Source organism: Ornithorhynchus anatinus, chromosome 17 (genome assembly GCF_004115215.2).
Source record: "Ornithorhynchus anatinus isolate Pmale09 chromosome 17, mOrnAna1.pri.v4, whole genome shotgun sequence".
In the NCBI taxonomy this organism is placed as follows: Eukaryota; Metazoa; Chordata; class Mammalia; order Monotremata; family Ornithorhynchidae; genus Ornithorhynchus; species Ornithorhynchus anatinus.
In genome coordinates, this window is record NC_041744.1 from 15443658 (window position 1) to 15460564 (window position 16907).

Here is a 16907-nt window from a genome sequence, read left to right on the forward strand (position 1 = left end):
AAAGCCAGTCACGCTAATAATGTTGGTATTTATTAAGCGCTTACTATGTGCAGAGCACTGTTCTAAGCGCTGGGGTAGACACAGGGGAATCAGGTTGTCCCACGTGGGGCTCACAGTCTTAATCCCCATTTTACAGATGAGGTAACTGAGGCACAGAAAAGTCTCAGTTTCTGACGAAGGACCCTCTAACCTGTAAGCTCGCTTGCGGGCAGAGAATGTGTCTTTTGATTGTTGCGTCGTAGTCTCCCAAGTGCCCTGCACACAATAAGCGTTCAACAGATACGATCGAACGAATGAATTCCCTCTGAGACTCAGTTGTACCGGGCTCTGATGCTTCACAAGGGAGATCAAGAGCAGGAAGCAGGGGTAGGGGAGAGTTGGTTGCCTAGGAAGAAACTCATCCCGATCACTCAGGCATTAACCACTCCTGGGAAACATTTTCAGGTGAGCTTAGTGTGAAAAGCAATTTCACTAAGGCATTGTAATATTTCAGTCTGCATTGTTCCCAGTAGTCCCTCAAGGGAAGAGAAGGGTGAGGTGGTTGGGTGTGGAAAACAGTCACTGGGGCAGGGTGTGGATGTGAGTGTGTTTGTGTGTGTGTGTGGACGTAGGAGGGTGTGTGTAGCTGCCTTTTGGAGTCAAACTTGACCCTATTCACAGTGAAGATTTCCCAAATGACAACTGTCTCTTGTCTGCACTCTTCTGCCCCCTCAAAAGCTTGCCCTAATTCATTTCCCAGCACCCCCAGCTGCAGCTAAGCATCCCTTCAGCCACCTTTCCGGCCTTTGAACTTATTTTCAGGTTCAAAGAAGCAGCGTGGCTCAGTGGAAAGAGCCGGGGCTTGGGAGGCAGAGGTCATAGGATCGAATCCCGGCTCCGCCGCTTGTCAGCTGTGTGACTGTGGGCAAGTCGCTTCACTTCTCTGTGCCTCAGTTACCTCATCTGTCAAATGGGGATGAAGACTGTGAGCCTCACGTGGGACAACCTGATGACCCTGTATCTCCTCCAGCGCTTAGAACTGTGCTCTGCACATAGTAAGCGCTTCAAAAATACCAACATTACTATTTTCACCCTCTTTAGCACTCATGTATTGCATTTAGTGAATTGCATTTAGTGAGCGCTTACTAAGTGCAGAGCACTATACATATGAATATGATTTTTCAAAAATATTATTCAGCACCCATCTCCCCGCTCCTCAAAAAACTGCAAAAGCTGCCCTTCCCTCTCGGCATCAATTAGAAACTCCTCATTATCGACTTTTAAGGAACTCAATCAGCTCTCTGCCCTCCTATTTATCTTCTCTCCTGCTCTACTCCAAACCAGGCCCACACTTGATTCTAATACAAACCAACTCACCGTGCCTCGTTCACATCTTCAAACCTTCGCTCACGCCCCTCCGTTTCTGTGAATTTCCTTCCCCTTCTGATGTGACAACACCTTAACCTGACTAATTTCTCATCTCCCCACCCTCCTCCCCCCCCCCCCCCCACGTGTCGCGTTTGCACTTGAGCTCTTACTCCCTAAGTTTTGGAATTCACCCCAGCACTTCCATACATATATTTAGCCTCAAGACCCTCTCCTAGCTGTAAAATATTTAAGGGTCCGTCTCCCCCACCAGATTGCGAAGCCTTAGATCCCGATGCTGTGGGCAGAGTAACTGCTCAGTAAGTGCCACTGTTGCCTCTTCAGCTGCAGAGATACCAAGGAATAGAGGCGAGGATGGAAATCAGCCAACCGCCTTTTCCCGTCTCGTCCGCACCTGCCCAAACAGCGAACCATTCTGGATGTATGGTCAGGGCAGTGGATGGAGAGTGTGTTAATGGAAAAAACAACGGGAAGCAGTGTGGCCCGGTGGAAAGTCACTTCATTTCTCTGGGCCTCGGTTACCTCGTCTGTAAAATGGGGATTGAGAATGTGAGCCCCATGTGGGACAGGGACTGTGTCCAGTCCTATTAGCTTGTATCTACCCCAGCACTTAGAACAGTGCTTGACACATAATAAGCGCTTAACAAACACCATCATTATTAATGGAAAAATCAACTCTCCGCCCGATGATGTAATTGTATTTAAGTGTTTACTATGTGCCAAGCACTGTTCTCAGCACTGGGGTAGATACAAGGTTAACAGGTTGGAGACAGTCTCTGTCCCACATGGGGTTCACAGTCTAGGTAGGAGGGAGTAAGATTTAATCCCCATTTTAGACGGGGAAACTGAAGTACAGAGAAGTGAAGTGACTTGCCAAAGGTCACACAGCGGATCAGTGACAGAGCCGGGATTAGAACCCAGGTCCTCTGACTCGCAGACCAATGTCCTTTCTGCTAGGCCACGCTGCTCCACAAAGTAACAATTCATTACCTCTTTAGTCACCCAGAAAGTCTTCCATTCTTCTCCACAAATCTCTATAAGATGTTATAGCTCCCTTAGGGCAACCCATCAATAATTTGATTTTATTGAGGGTCTACTAATGGAGAGGAAGGTACTAAGCACCCAAATGCTCACTAGAGAGTTTTGCACCCGCACGCGCTCAGTAGATACAGTTGGTTAATGCTGCTTCTAGACATTTGTTCTCTAGGCTGTAAGCCTTTTTTGGGCTGGGAACTTGTCCACTCATTCTGTTGTATTGTATTCTCCCACGCGCTTCACTTAGAGATGCAGCATGGCGCAGTGGATAGAGCACGGGCCTGGGAGTCAGAAGGGCAGGGGTTCTAATCCCGGCTCCTCCACTTGTCTGTTGTGTGACCTTGGACAAGTCACTTCACTTCTCTGTGCCTCAGTTACCTCAACTGTAAAACGGGGTTTGCGACTGCGAGCCCCACGTGGGACTGGGACTGTGTCTAACTCGATTTGTTGGTATCCACAAACAGGCTTAGTACAGTGCCTGGCACAGGGTAAGCGTTTAGCAAATACCATCATCATTATTATTACTACAGTGCTCTGCAAGCAGTAAGCGCTCAGTAAATGTCATTGATTGGTTGACTGATGTGCTGAGGGAAGTTTTAGGAAGCTGAGCCGGACAGCTGAGATGAGAGTACGGGCTGAAGGAGGGAGGCTGAGGGTCCAGTGAGGAGGCTGATACGGAAATCTCGTCATGATAAAACAAGAATCTGAAATAGGGCGTTGGCGGCTTGGGTGGAAAGGCAGGGAGGGATCAAGGAAATGTCATTCAGGAAGAACCAACGGGATTTAACACTTGACTGAAAGACTCTGAGGATGACGGGACCGATATGGACTTTAGGGACAGGACGGATGGGTGGTGTTATTATCAGAGATGGGAAAGTGCCTCTGGAAGATGAGAAGTTCTATTTCAGACATACTGAGTTTGAGGTGCAGAGAAGCAGCGTGGCTCGGTGGCAAGAGCCCGGGCTTTGGAGTCAGAGGTCACGGGTTCGAATCCCAGATCTGCCACTTGTCAGCTGTGTGACTGTGGGTAAGTCGCTTCACTTCTCTGTGCCTCAGTTACCTCATCTGTAAAATGGGGATTAAGACTGTGACCCCCACGTGGGACAACATGATTCCCCTGTGTCTACCCCAGTGCTTAGAACAGTGCACATAGTAAGCGCTTAACAAACACCAACGTTATTAATGTTATTGTTATAGGGACCTTGAAGTGGCAAAGCGGTGGTGGCAAGAGGGATGTGGAGATGAGAGAGCAGATGGGTGGATGGGCTTGGAGAGGTGGGTTTGGGAGAGATCTCAGTGGAAAGGCGGACTTCGCAAGACAACAAGTGCAGAGTGATAATAATAATAATAATCATAATAATGATATTTGTTAGACGCGTACTGTCAGGCACTTAGTGCCGGGGTGGATATAAGCAAATCGGGTTGGACACAGTCCCTGTCCCACATAGGTCTCACGGCCTCAATTCCCATTTTACAGATGAGGTAACTGAGGCACTGAGAAGTTAAGTGACTTGCCCAAGGTCACACAGCAGACAAGTGGAGGAGCCACGATTAGAACTCAGGTTCTTCAGACACCAAGCCCTGGGCTCTATCCACTGGGCCTCGCTGCATCTCTCGATCAGTACTCAAGCGGTCAGTCGGTCAATCGTCTTTATCGAGCACTTTTGTATACAGAGCACTGTATTAAGCTCTTGAGAGAGTATAATATAACAATATTACAGACACATTCCCTATCCACAGTGAGCTTACAGTCTAGAGGGGGAGACAGACATTAATATAAATGGCAAATATGTATGCTCGCAGTTAATAATGTATGGCATTTGTTAAGTGTTTACTATGTGCCAAGCATTGTTCTAAGCCGAGGTAGATACAAGATAATCAGGTTGGACAGTCCGTGTTCCGCATGGGACTCGCAATCTTGATCCCCATTTTACGGATGAGCTGAGGCACGGAGAAGTTAAGTGACCTGCCCAACATCAGACAGCAGACATGTGGCAAAGCTGGGTTTAGAACCCACAACCTCTGACTTCCAGGCCCACGTTCTTTCTATCAGGCCATGCCGTAGAGAGATGAGATGAAGAATCAATCAGATCCAGGCAATGAAACTGGAAAGAGAAGTCAAGAAGGGCAGAGAAGAAGCAGGTGAGTTCAACTGAGCGGGGCAGGAAGGGGAGCGAAACCAGTGCTAAGAACAGCGCTCGGCGCTTAGAACAGTGCTTGGCCTGTAGTAAGTGCTTAACAAATCCCACTATTATCATTATTATTTCCAGGAAGATCGGCATGGTCAGCAGTATCCAAGACAGCTGAGAGAGGCCGAGGAAGAGTATGAGAGAGTAGAGCCTATTGGACTTCGATGAGCTCATTGGACTCCCCCAGTATGGAAGGGGAAATTAATCTCGGGGAAGTGAAGTCAGTAAACCGCTGATTTTGATGGGTCAAGAAGAGAGTCGATGGAGGAGAAGTGAGCAGACATCTCATTCAAGGAACTTCCATCAATCTGTTTATATATTGAGCATAATACACACTATTACGTATTATAATAATACATACCCTATTGCAGAGAACTGTATTATGTGCCTGACAGGAATGGTGGGGGGCGGGAAATAGGACGATAGAAAAGGTTTTTTAATACAGGAGAGGCTAGAGCACGCCTCAAGGCAGAAGCGGGAGGAGCCGTTAGAGAGAGAGCAGAGTGGCTTAGGGGTTAGAGCACCGGCCTGGGAGTCAGAAGGACTTGGCTTCTAACTCCGGTTCCGCCACTTGTCCGCCGGGTGACCTTGGGCGAATCGTTTCACTTCTCAGTGCCTCAGCTACCTCATCTGTGAAATGGGGATTAAGACCGTGAGCCCCATGTGGGACAGGGACTGTGTCTAACCAGATGACTTTACATTTAGAACAGTGCCTGGCACGGAGTAAGTGCTTAACAAGCACCAAGGGGGGAAAAAATAAAAGAAGTGGAAGATACAGGAAAGGAGAGTCGGAGCATGGGAGTGGAGGATGGAACTGGGGGCTCACAGGAAGTGGGGAGAGAATTTGATAACCCTGTTGGATTGTACTCTCCCAAATGCTTAGTTCGGTGGTCTGCTCAGACAGTGATCAGTAAATACCATTGATTGATGGTTTAGGTGAGAGAGCAATGGGAAGGAGGTGAAAGAGGAAGGCTACTTGAGGACAGGGAAAGTGAATTTTCCTATTGCTGTACTCCCCCCTGAGCACTTAGTACAGTGTCTTCCACCCAGTCGCTGCTCAGGGAATGCCAGTGATTCAGAGAGACAGCAGAGAAGTGAGCAGGCAAGACTTTCCTAGTAAAATTACCCCTGGAGATTTTAAGAAGTTGATAAATTGGCCTCATTATCTTCTATCTACTCCAGCGCTTAGTACAGTGCTTGGCCCACAGCAAGTATTTAATAGACACCGCAATTATCACTCTTATTATTCTAACCGGTGAAAATATTCCCAAATATATTCAATAGAAACATAGAGAGCAATGATCAGCAACCAAACTCGGTAGGAGCTGTTTTGGACCTTCGTTAGTCTACCAGTGAGTTCCAAAGGGAAGAGTCAACGGAAAGACAAAGTAGACGGGAAAAAGATTCAGAAGAAAAACGGAACTGGTGAGCAAAGAGTAAATGAAATTAAGGGAAATGACCGTACGCTATATCAAAAGGAACAGAAGCTGGTATCGCGATCACTTAGAAATGAATGTATGATAATTCTTCAGGATCTTTAGGAAGAATTAATGTACAGTGACTCCTGTTGCTCATCGAGGAAGCTCAGATGCTAATCCCGAAATCGTTTGTTCACTTTGGCAGGTGGAAGATGCAACACAGATTACAGAGATCATAAGCCAGAGCACTTATTGTGCTGTGACACTCAAACTTAATTATCAAAGCACAATTAATACCCAAACACCATTTGCCCCATGGATACTGAACCTGGGTGTGGATAACCCTTTCAGGTAGGATTTGAATTCAATTTTTCAAACTCAGAGGAGTCAGCTGAAAATTCGAAGGTTATATTCCCTGGCCCTCAGTAAACAGATCCTTATTTGTCTTTGAGATATTCAAAGTGGATTTTACGCTCACACCCAACATCAGGCCGGCGTTGGAGAGACCAAGCACGAGGTAGCAACTCTCAGATTATTCAGTGAGAATCATGGGTGCCTTCTGGCCAAATATAAAGTGATGACGTGGGACAATTCATAATCTTGGAAGCTACAAACATCTCAGGCCACGCCTACCCAGCCCAAAGGAGTGCAAAGAGTTGACGATTATTCAATCATTGGTATTTATTAATAATTGTTATTTATTGGTACTAAGGACAGGGAAGGTGAATTTTGCTATTGCTGTACTCCTCTGAGCACTTAATATAGTGCCTTGGTATTTATTTATTATTATGGTATGTTAAGCACTTAGTATGTGCCAAGCACTGTTCTAAGCGCTAGTAGATATAAGGTAATCAGTTGTCCCACGTGGGGCTCACAGTCTTAATTCCCATTTTACAGGTGAGGTGATCGAGGCACAGAGAAGTTCAGTGACTTGCCCAAGGTCACACAGCAGACTTTCCTGATTGTGGGGGCACAGAACACCATATTAAGTGGTTGGGAGAGTACAATTCCACAGAGTTAGTTGGTAGACACATTCCCTGCCCAAAAGAAATACTGTGCATAGTAATAATAATAATAATTGCGCTATATGTTAAAAGTTTACTATGTGCCAAGCACTATACTAAGCACTGAGGTGGGTACAAGTAAATCAGGTTGGACACAGTCCCTGTCCCACATGGGGCTCAGAGTCTCAATCTCCATTTTACAAGATGAGGTAAGTGAGGCCCATTGAAGTGACTTGCCTAAAGTCCCACAGCGGACATGTGGTGGAGCCTGGTTTAGAACTCGTGACCTCCCAGGCCCGTGCTCAATCCACTGTGCCATGCTGCTTCCCCTGCTCTGCAGAGAGTAAGCGCTCAATAAGTACCACTGATCGACTGAAGTCTAACTGGGCCTTTCTGGGTGGTTAGGTGTTAGATACAATAATGACTCAAACCACAGACTCGAGAAAAAGGCATTTAATAGAATGACGGAACATGAAAATCAGGATCGTGACGAGGAAAAGATTCATTTCCGGGTGGGATCATCAAAACGGAAGTCCAGAGTGGGAAATGAAGTGGAAAGAGATTTGCTACAGATGGAATGTCAAAAATCGGGAATTTGGCCTAGGATGACAAAAAGAAAATCGAGGGAAAAAAGGTTAGGCTTCTTGAGTTTTGTCATCCATTGTGGCAATGTGCTCTGCGATTTGTTTGGAACGTGGCTTTCGTGCTTCTCGGCACATTCCACCCCTGCTCCAGACAAGATGCCTCTCCCAACTTTCAGGAGCACTTGAGGAGCTCACGTCTTCTCCTTCGCTCTTCCCCCGATCACCCACCCATTCTCCTCCTTCCTGTTGGATCTACCTAGTCAGATGTAATTTTTACCACTTTACCTTTTCCTCATTTCTCAGGCAGAAGTCTGACCACAGGGAGTGTTGTATTCAGCCAACCCATACTCATCTGGAAAACAGGAAAATGGTAGTCAGAGATCCAGCTTTCAATAAGACTGCTCCAGATGGTGATAACCGTCCAGTCTAAGCAAGGAGGCGGGAATCACCCTGTTTGGAGGAGTTTTAGGATGCCACAAAGATCAGTTGGGGAAACAGACCATTAAGGAACAGATATCTTCGTTCTTCCGGAGAAAATCCCCACGGATTGTTCATGGTCACAGTAGATCCGATTGGATGAATCCCTTGTCCCCACGTGACCTCGGTACCCACCCAAATCCCCAGAAAAAGTAAGCGAATCAATGTCAATGCGAAATTGGTCTTTACAAAAATAAGAAGAAAAGGCCTTTGGAATTTTTCTCAGGATTTATCCTTCCCACTTGGAATAAAAATTAGCCAGCTGGGTTTTGAGTGATGGAAAAATTTGCCCCACTTTATAAAGGGTTTGGGATAAACCCCAAACGACCTTTATTCCACATGGGATAACAATTCTCTAAGTTGATTTTTCTCATCTCCTGATTCAGTTTTGGAAACTTTTTCTCTTCGTCTGGAGGGTGAAAGTGGGTTGGCCTCATATTGGCCAAGAGAAAAAAAAATGCCAAAAGAGGAAGGAAGAAATCCCTCTTACCCCCTCTCTGGGTTTGGGGGCATTTGGTGAAAAGTCCTCAGTTCAAGAACCCTCATCTCTCTTGCCCACTTTACTCAGTTGTGCATGGAAGGCCATGGGTGGCTGATTTCATACCTGTTTCATAGTAATCATATATCTTCACCGACGCTGGCTTAATGTTGGACACAGGGATAGTCTGCTCGACAGAGAACGTGAAACTGACTTCCGAACGGAGCTGTGAACAGAAGGATCGATAGTCCAGAAATAAACGCACTCTCCAAGCACACATTACCTAATCCACAACCAATATATATGGCCCTCTCAATGACCTCAATCTACTTCTTTGTAATTTACTCTGTCCCTTAATTGCACTGATTGAGTTTCTACTAGGTGCAGAGCACTGTGCTAAGAGTCCTTGGAAGTTACAATCCAAGCAGTGGTATTTATTGAGTGCCTTTTGTATGCAGACCACTGTACTGGGAAAGTGCAATACAACACAGTTACAAAGGAGGGAGAAAATTCCATTCCTATTCTCACTGGCTTCTAAGTACAAGGAACCTGATTATAAGTTCTTCAGTTTCTGTATTTCTGTGCACGTACGGGCACACGTGCACAAATACACATTATCCACTGAGTGATAATAATAATCATCATAATTATGGTATTTGTTAAGGGCTTGCTGTATGCCAGGCCCTGAAGTGCTGGGGTGGATACAAGCAAATCGGGTTGGACACAGTCCAGTGTGATGAAGTTCCTCATATTAGACGCTGTCCTTGAGGGCAGAGAACACGTCCACTGTATTTTCCTAAGTGCTCTGCACAAAGTAGGTGCTCAACAAATATCATCAATTGATTGGCCGATCAAGTTACCCAGAGCAGCAGGAAGGTAGAAGACTCCAAACAAATTGCAGTGCTGTAGACTTCCCAGATTTGCCCTGTCCACTCTTCAAGACTGTGTAGACTTCAGCGACATTCCCACCTCAGTCACACTTTCCCAGATGTGACTAGCCTTTCAACAGCTGAAGTAGCCACAGTGTGGGGGTTAGAATGGAGGAAAGGCCTTACCTGTGCCGGCCACTGTGGGCACGTGTTGGATCCATTAAACTCCGAGCAGCGAGGAGCCCCGAAACTCTGCTCTTCTAGCCACGGTGTTCTACGGCTTTTTCAATTTTACTTTGCATTTATCTATTATTTATCTATTTATTTATCATAATGTCTGTCTCCCCCTCTAGACTGTGAGCTCATTGTGGGCAGGAATGTATCTGTTATACTGTACTCCCCCAAGTGCTTTGCACACGGTAAGCACTCAATAAATCCTGTCTACTTGCTTTGTTTTGTTGTCTGCCTCCCCCTTTCTAGACTGTGAGCCTTTTTTTGGGTAGGGATCATCTCTATCTGTTGTCGAATGGTACTTTCCAAGAGCTTAGTACAATGCTCTGCACACAGTAAGCGCTCGATAAATACAATTGAATGAATGAATACGACTGAATCAATTTATCCCTTACGTTCCTAAATGATCTTTTCTTATATGTCTGTTACCAGCCTCTTTCCCCCTTTTATTCCTATATTATGAGCCCCTTGAGGGCCAAGGGCCCTAATTTCCATCTATGAATCCTTTATTATTTCTATTATTAATAATTGGTAAGTACTTACTACGTGCCAAACACTGTAATAAGTGTGGGGTAGATATAAGATAATCAGGTCCCACAATCTGAGTAGGAGAGAGAACAGGTATTGAATCCCCATTTTGCAGATGAGGAAACTGAGGCCCAGAGAAGTGAAGGTCACACTGCCATTCACATGCTGAGTCAAATTTGAACCCAGGCCCTCTCACTCCCAGGCCTGTGGCTCTTCCACTTGGCCAGGCTGCTTCCCAGCACTTAGGAGCGTAATACTTGACTATTTCTACTACTTTCTGGTCTTCCCTCTTACAGAAGCTGCTCCATCCCCCCCTAAGGAGATTAACCACATCTAGTAGGAAGTGCTATAAGCAACCTTCTCTACACTTACATCGTCCATATAGATCAGGAGGTGGTTATTCTTGATCTCGGTCTTCATCACCTTAGTATTCTCCTTCAGCTTTAAATAAAGAAACGGGAAAGATGGAGAGGTTCAGACATATAGAACAACAGAAAGGGCAATGCTTTTTACATCAGTATTCACTCTACCTAACGGGGGTCCACAGGAGGAAAAAAGATGCCCGGATTTTAGGAGGAAGGGGTTGAGTAATGGGAGGGAATAGACTTCAAAGAGCTAATAGGTTAGAAATTCATCATTTTGGGTCTCTTCAGCTCTAATTGAAAGCACTTGATTATGGTTAAAGATCAGGGATTAGCAGGAAGTCTAGATCACGAAGTTATGGAGGCCAGGAGAGCGGACCGTTTTTCACACGGCTAAGGCACTGTTATGATGCCGTGAACCCCAAATGCCACCGATGGCACAAATAGATTGCAAACGTGACTATTTACCATGGACTGGTAATCTAAAGTAATCTAATTGCTGTTGGCTAAGGCAAAAATTGACTTCAGGAAGGCCCGGCGGAGAATACAGGTTTTTCTATGTCTGCATACGGAAATAGAAATGAACTTGGAACCCGACCGAGGAATTTTGGAGTTCTTGCTGAACAATCAAAAACCCTCCTTTCCATATCCCCTAGAGAATTCACCTGATTTTGTTTACCTTCTCCACGGATGTTGAAACCACAGAATACCCTGAAAGCATTTTCACATCCATGATGACCATATTAGAGTTATTGCGGATTCCAGTGTAGCTAGCATGAAGAAATTTAAATGGTCAGAATTATAAACTTGGTTGTCAAAAATGATCAGAGCGGGAAATTATACAGACATTTTACCATTCCCATTTTAGCATAAATTTTGCATATAGGTTCAGGTTCATCAACTTTTATCACTTTTAGCTTCATTACTAAATGAATTTCTAGTTTATAGGAAACAAAGCTTATTCATTAGCTCTTAGTTTGGTAAGGCTCCCCTTATTAGGTTTGATTCCTTGTGAGATTTCTCAGAAATGCTGAGAACTAGCATGACCTAATGGAAAGAGCATTGGGCCTGGGAGTCAGAGGACCTGGGTTCTAATCCTGAAACTGCCAAATGCTTCCTGTGTGACTTTGGGCAAGTCACTTAATTACTCTGTGCCTCAGTTTCCCCAACTGTAAAATAGGGATTAAATCCTACTCCCTTTTAGGGAGATAGGGAGAGGGACTGTGTTCAACCTGATTCACTTGTGTTAACTCCAGTAATAATAATAATGTTGGTATTTGTTAAGCGCTTACTATGTGCAGAGCACTGTTTAGACACAGGGTAATCAGATTGTCCCACGTGAGGTTCACAGTTAATCCCCATTTTACAGATGAGGTAACTGAGGCACCGAGAAGTTAAGTGACTTGCCCACAGTCACACAGCTGGCAAGTGGCAGAGCTGGGATACCAACAAAAATAATAATAATAATACAAAAATTTTCCAGATGTCTGAAATCTCCATGGCACTGTTACCTCATTTCATTTGTTTAAGAACATATCCGGGTAAACTTCCTGTCCTCTGGACTGTAAGCTTTTTGTGAACAGGGAATGTGTTTTGCAACTACTATACTGTACTCTGGGCTCAGACATGGGTTCTAATCCTGGCTCTGCCACTTGTCTGCTGTGTGAACTTGGGTAAGTCACTTAACTTCTTTGTGTCCCAGTTCCCTCAACTGCAAAATGGGGATTCAATACCTCTTCTCCCTCTTACTCAGCGAGCCTCATGAGGGACCCGGATCTTGTATCTACCCCAGCTCTTACTACATTGCTTGGCACATAGTAAGAGCTTCAGAAATACCACCATTATTAATCAATTAATCAATGGTATTTATTGAGCACTTACTGTAGTAAGTGCTGGGAGAGTACAATACAACCCAATCAGCAGGCACTTTCCCTGCCCACAACAAGCTACAGCCTAGAGGAATAATAATAATTATTATTGTTCTCTCATGCACTTACTACAGTGTTCCGCACACTCTAGGTGCTCAATAAATCGACTGCTTTCTGAAACCGACTTCCCCCTCCCTGACAATTCCTGTCGCGAGCAGGGATTGTCTCTCTTTTTTGCTGAATTGTACTTTCCAAGAGCTTAGTACAGTGCTCTGCCCATAGTAAGCGATCAATAAATACAACTGAATGATTGAATGTCCCTCTTAATGGAGTTGAGTCACAGAGAGACTCTTACCTGGTGGTGATGACCAAGTCGAACTTGTCCTGGAATCCATCTGTACAGCTGCTATTTGCCGTCTCCACATAAAGGGAAAATCCCGCTCCTATCCGCGATAGCAGCACATTGTATCTCAGCGTTGTCTACAGATGACACACAATGATTCATTCATTGATTCATTCAATCGTATTTATCGAGCACATTCTGTGTGAAGAGCACTGTACTAAGCGCTTGGGAGAGTATAATACAACAATAAACAGGTACATTCCCTTCCCACAGCGAGCTTTCAGTCTAAGGGCCGGGGGGAGACAGACATTAATACAAATAAATGACAGATATGGACACTAGTGCTGCTGGGCTGGGCTGGGGGAGGAATAAAGTCAGGGAGACACAGAAGGGAGTGGGAGAAGAGAAAAGGGGGGCTTAGCCGCGGAAGGCCTCTTGGAGGAGACGTTTCTTTAGTAATGGTTTTGTTGTGCCTCTTAACGAGAACCTACTGAGTTTTTCAACTTCCCCCTCACCATCGTCGACAGTCAACAACAGGAGAGAAAACCCCTGGGCTAGCAAACAGTAAGCCGAGGAAGGCTGGGGTTAAGGAATCATCTTGACCTATCGTTTGCCCGAGGCCGCCCTGTTCCGATATCCAGGATGAACATACCTGTGGGTTCATCTCCAAATCCTCCCTGCCAGTTCTCAATCAGATTCTAGGTCCGTTTCTGTGGGTAAATCTACAAAATACTCATGGCAATAAAGCTAACATCCTCTGGGCTGAGTTTTCATCCACTCTCTATTCAAACTTTAAATGGGTTCAGCGTGGAGGGAGGAAACATCTGTAATTTATTATGTATCTATAATTTATTTATATTAATGTCCATCTCTCCCTCTAGGCCGTAAGCTCGTTGCGGGCAGGGAATCTGTTTATTGTTGCGTGGTACTCTCCCGAGCACTCAGTACAGTGCTCTGCACACAGTAAGCGCTCAGTATTCAACTGAGTGAATGGTCCCAGGTGCCTCTGCCAGGCCGATGTGCTTGGGAAAGAGTCCGAGTTACCTGGATGAAGGCACATCCGTTGCCGGCCACGACCACCGTGTAATTCCCGGGGACCTGGACCAGGTCGGAGCGCTGGAGCAGAAGGCGGTTGTCCCCGTTCACCTGGAAGACCTCGCTGGAGCTTTCCGAGCTGATAGTGACCGTGTTCTGGCCCTTAGAGAAGGTCAAGGTCTCATAGAGGCTCAGGGCGTGGAGACAAATGGCCGTGTCCTGCAAAGGTACAACAGAAAGAGTCGTTGGAAAGATGGCGCCTGGATACGATGGCGGGAACCACCCCCATCCTCCAACCTGGAAGCTGGAACACTAAAGCCATATCTACTGGCTCTAATGTGCTCTCCCAGCACTTAGTTCAAAGCTTTGCACACCGTAAACAGTCAGTAACTACTACTGATTAATAATAATAACAATAATACTAATTATCATGGTACTTGTTAAGCACTTACTATGTGCCAAGCTCTGTTCTAAGCACTGGGGTACAGTCCCTGTCCCCCACTTTTAATCCCCATTTTATGGATGAGGACACTGAGGCCCAGAGAAATGAAGTGACTTGCCCAAGGTCACCCAGCAGACAAGTGGCAGAACCAGGATTAGAACGCAGGTCCTTCTGACTCCCAGGCCCGTGCTCCATCCACAAAGCCACGCTGCTTCTCAGTTTCACTGATTGAGCTGGGATTGTATAGGCAACTTGTTGACTGAGGGCAATGGTGAAAGAGAGGAAAGTTTTAAAGAGAAGAATCCATTTCTGCTTTTAAACTGTCTTCTCCCTGGATTAAACCCAAGAACCCTTGGTTCCACGCTCAACACCATCCTGGAATTAGTTTAAGGAGGGGGTGGTTTAAGGAGCATCTAGTTTTTCCACATTTGAAAATTTCCCCACTCTCTTCCTACCCTGAGGCCACGGAAGATTGGTTTGCTTGGGACTGCCAGTCTCTCCCTGCTGCCCACAACACTGAGGGAGGAAAGAGAGGGAGAGGGAGAGAGAGAGAGACAGAGAGAGAGACAGAGAGAGAGAGCTTGAAGAGAGAGGGAGGAGAGGAGAGAGACAGAGGAAGAAGGGAAAGAGAGAGGAAGAGGGGAGAGAGAGGAGGAGTGAGAGACAGGAGCGGGAAGACAGAAGGAGGGAGAGACAGGAGGGGAAAAAGAGAAGGGGAAAGGGGAGGGGATGGATGGACAGAGAGATGGGGAGAGAAAGGAGGTGGAGAAAGAGAGGGGCGGGAAAGAGAGGGGCGGGAAAGAGAGGGGGAAGGGGGGGGAAGAGGGTGGGGGAAAGGGGGGGAAAGGAGGGAAAGGGGGGGAAAGAGAGGAAAGAGGGGAAAGAGGGGGGAAAGAGGGGGGAAAGAGGGGGAGGGAAAGACGGGGGCGGGAAAGAGGGGGGTGGGAAAGAGGGGCGGAAAAGAGGGGGGCGGGAAAGGGGGGGCGGGAAAGAGGGGGGCGGGAAAGATGGGGGCGGGAAAGAGGGGGCGGGAAAGAGGGGGCGGGAAAGAGGGGGCGGGAAAGAGAGGGGGAGGAAAGAGAGGGGGAGGAAAGAGAGGGGGAGGAAAGAGGGGGGGAGGAAAGAGGGGGGGAGAAAAGAGGGGGAGAAAAAGGGGGAGAAAAGAGGGGGAGAAAAGAGGGGGAGAAAAGAGGGGGAGAAAAGAGGGGGAGGAAGAGAGGGGGAGAAAGAGAGGGGGAGAAAAGAGGGGGATAAAGAGAGGGGGAGAAAGAGAGGGGAAGGGGAGCCAGAGGAGAGGAAAGAGAGAGGGAAGGGAGAGAGAGGGAAGGGGAAATAGGGGGAGGGGGTGAGAGGGGGAAGGGAGAGATAGGGATGGAGAAAAAGAGGGTAAGAAAGACGGGGGAATGAGAGAGGAGAGAAATGGGGAGAGAGGGGAGGGGAGAGAGATGAGGGAGAGAGATGAGGGAGTGAAAGAAGTGGGGGAGAAAGAGAGGAGGGGAGAGAGAGGAGGAGAGAGAGAGGAGGAGGAGAGAGAGAGGAAGGGTGAGACAAATAGAAGAGGGGGAAGGAGGGAGGGAGAGAAAGAGAGAGAGGAGGGGAGAGAGAGAGAAGGGAAGGGGGGTGAAGGAAAGAGGAGGGAGAGAAAGAGACACAGGGAAATCTTCTCAGGGTCTCTACCCATGAGATCTCTGACATCAGAGAGAAGAGATAGACCCTTGTGACCACTTCACCCATCCTTCAAACCGGCTCTGACTTGGAGCATACTCAGTCTCTAGCTCCATGGCACCGAGAAGTAACTTTCTTGAGCAATAGAACAGGATGTATGTTGCGCCTGGAGAATGAGTACAGAGAAACTAATTCAGATGAGACCGAGGCTTTCACTAAGGGTGCCGGGAAAAGAGATCATTCACATGCCACGGAGGTTATTTTCCAACCAGGCAGGCCAGGTTGGCTCCAAGAAACCAGCTCTCCCTCTCTGGCTCCGAGCAGGCTTTCTGATGAGATCCTTTCAGTTTGGAACCCATTTCGGCCTGAGAAAAACAATGTTAAACACCAAGCTAATAACGGGAAGGAGCATCGTCTAGTGGATCTGGGTTGTAATCCCACTTCTGTCACTTTTCTGTTGTGTGACCCTGGGCAAGCCACTGCACTTTTCTATGCTTCAGCTACCTCATCTGTAAAATGGGGATTAAGACCGTGAGCCCCATGTGAGAAATGGATTGGGTCCAACCTTGTAGTTACCCCAGCACTTAGTATAGTATAGTGCCTTAGTACATAGTAAATTCTGAACTATCATTTTAAAAAACAACAAATGAACGATAAAAAAAATCCTGCACCTTGCAGGAATAGTTAATGGTTTTGCCCTGCCATATGCCAACAATCCCATCTTGAAACCCATTCCAGCAATCTCCCTGAAATTCCTGTCTCTCTCCTCTGCTCCTCTGACTTAGCGGCAGCCATCTTGGTTGGTCTAAGTAATAACAATAATAATAATGGCATCTGTTAAGCATTCAGTACATGATAAACACTGGGCTAGATACAAGAGAATCAAGTCGGACACAGTTCTGGTATGACACAGGGCTCGCGGTCTAATGGAGAGGAAGTATGGGTATTTAATCCCCATTTTATAGATGAGGAAACTGAGGCACAGAGAATTTAATAATAATAATAATGTCGGTA

General features: G+C 46.4%; 1 protein-coding gene and 1 long non-coding RNA gene across 2 annotated transcripts in view; one reads left to right on the forward strand and one right to left on the reverse strand.

Moving 5' to 3' along the window:
- Positions 1-297: 297 nt before the first annotated feature.
- On the forward strand, positions 298-4910 carry LOC114817763. Its single transcript, XR_003765615.1, has 3 exons — positions 298-444; positions 4454-4542; positions 4671-4910. It is a non-coding gene; the product is annotated as an uncharacterized LOC114817763 (long non-coding RNA).
- A 2539-nt stretch (positions 4911-7449) lies between these two features.
- LOC103168757 (ovostatin homolog 2) overlaps positions 7450-16907 on the reverse strand; it is a 61452-nt gene continuing 51994 nt past the window's right edge. The window contains exons 30-36 of the mRNA XM_007663450.3: positions 13796-14005; positions 12764-12888; positions 11220-11310; positions 10551-10619; positions 8677-8776; positions 7881-7947; positions 7450-7611 (exon numbers count right to left, since the gene is read on the reverse strand). Of these exons, the coding sequence (XP_007661640.1) occupies positions 7895-7947; positions 8677-8776; positions 10551-10619; positions 11220-11310; positions 12764-12888; positions 13796-14005 (648 nt within the window). The 3' untranslated portion in view covers positions 7450-7611; positions 7881-7894. The remainder of the gene's footprint in view (positions 7612-7880; positions 7948-8676; positions 8777-10550; positions 10620-11219; positions 11311-12763; positions 12889-13795; positions 14006-16907) is intronic.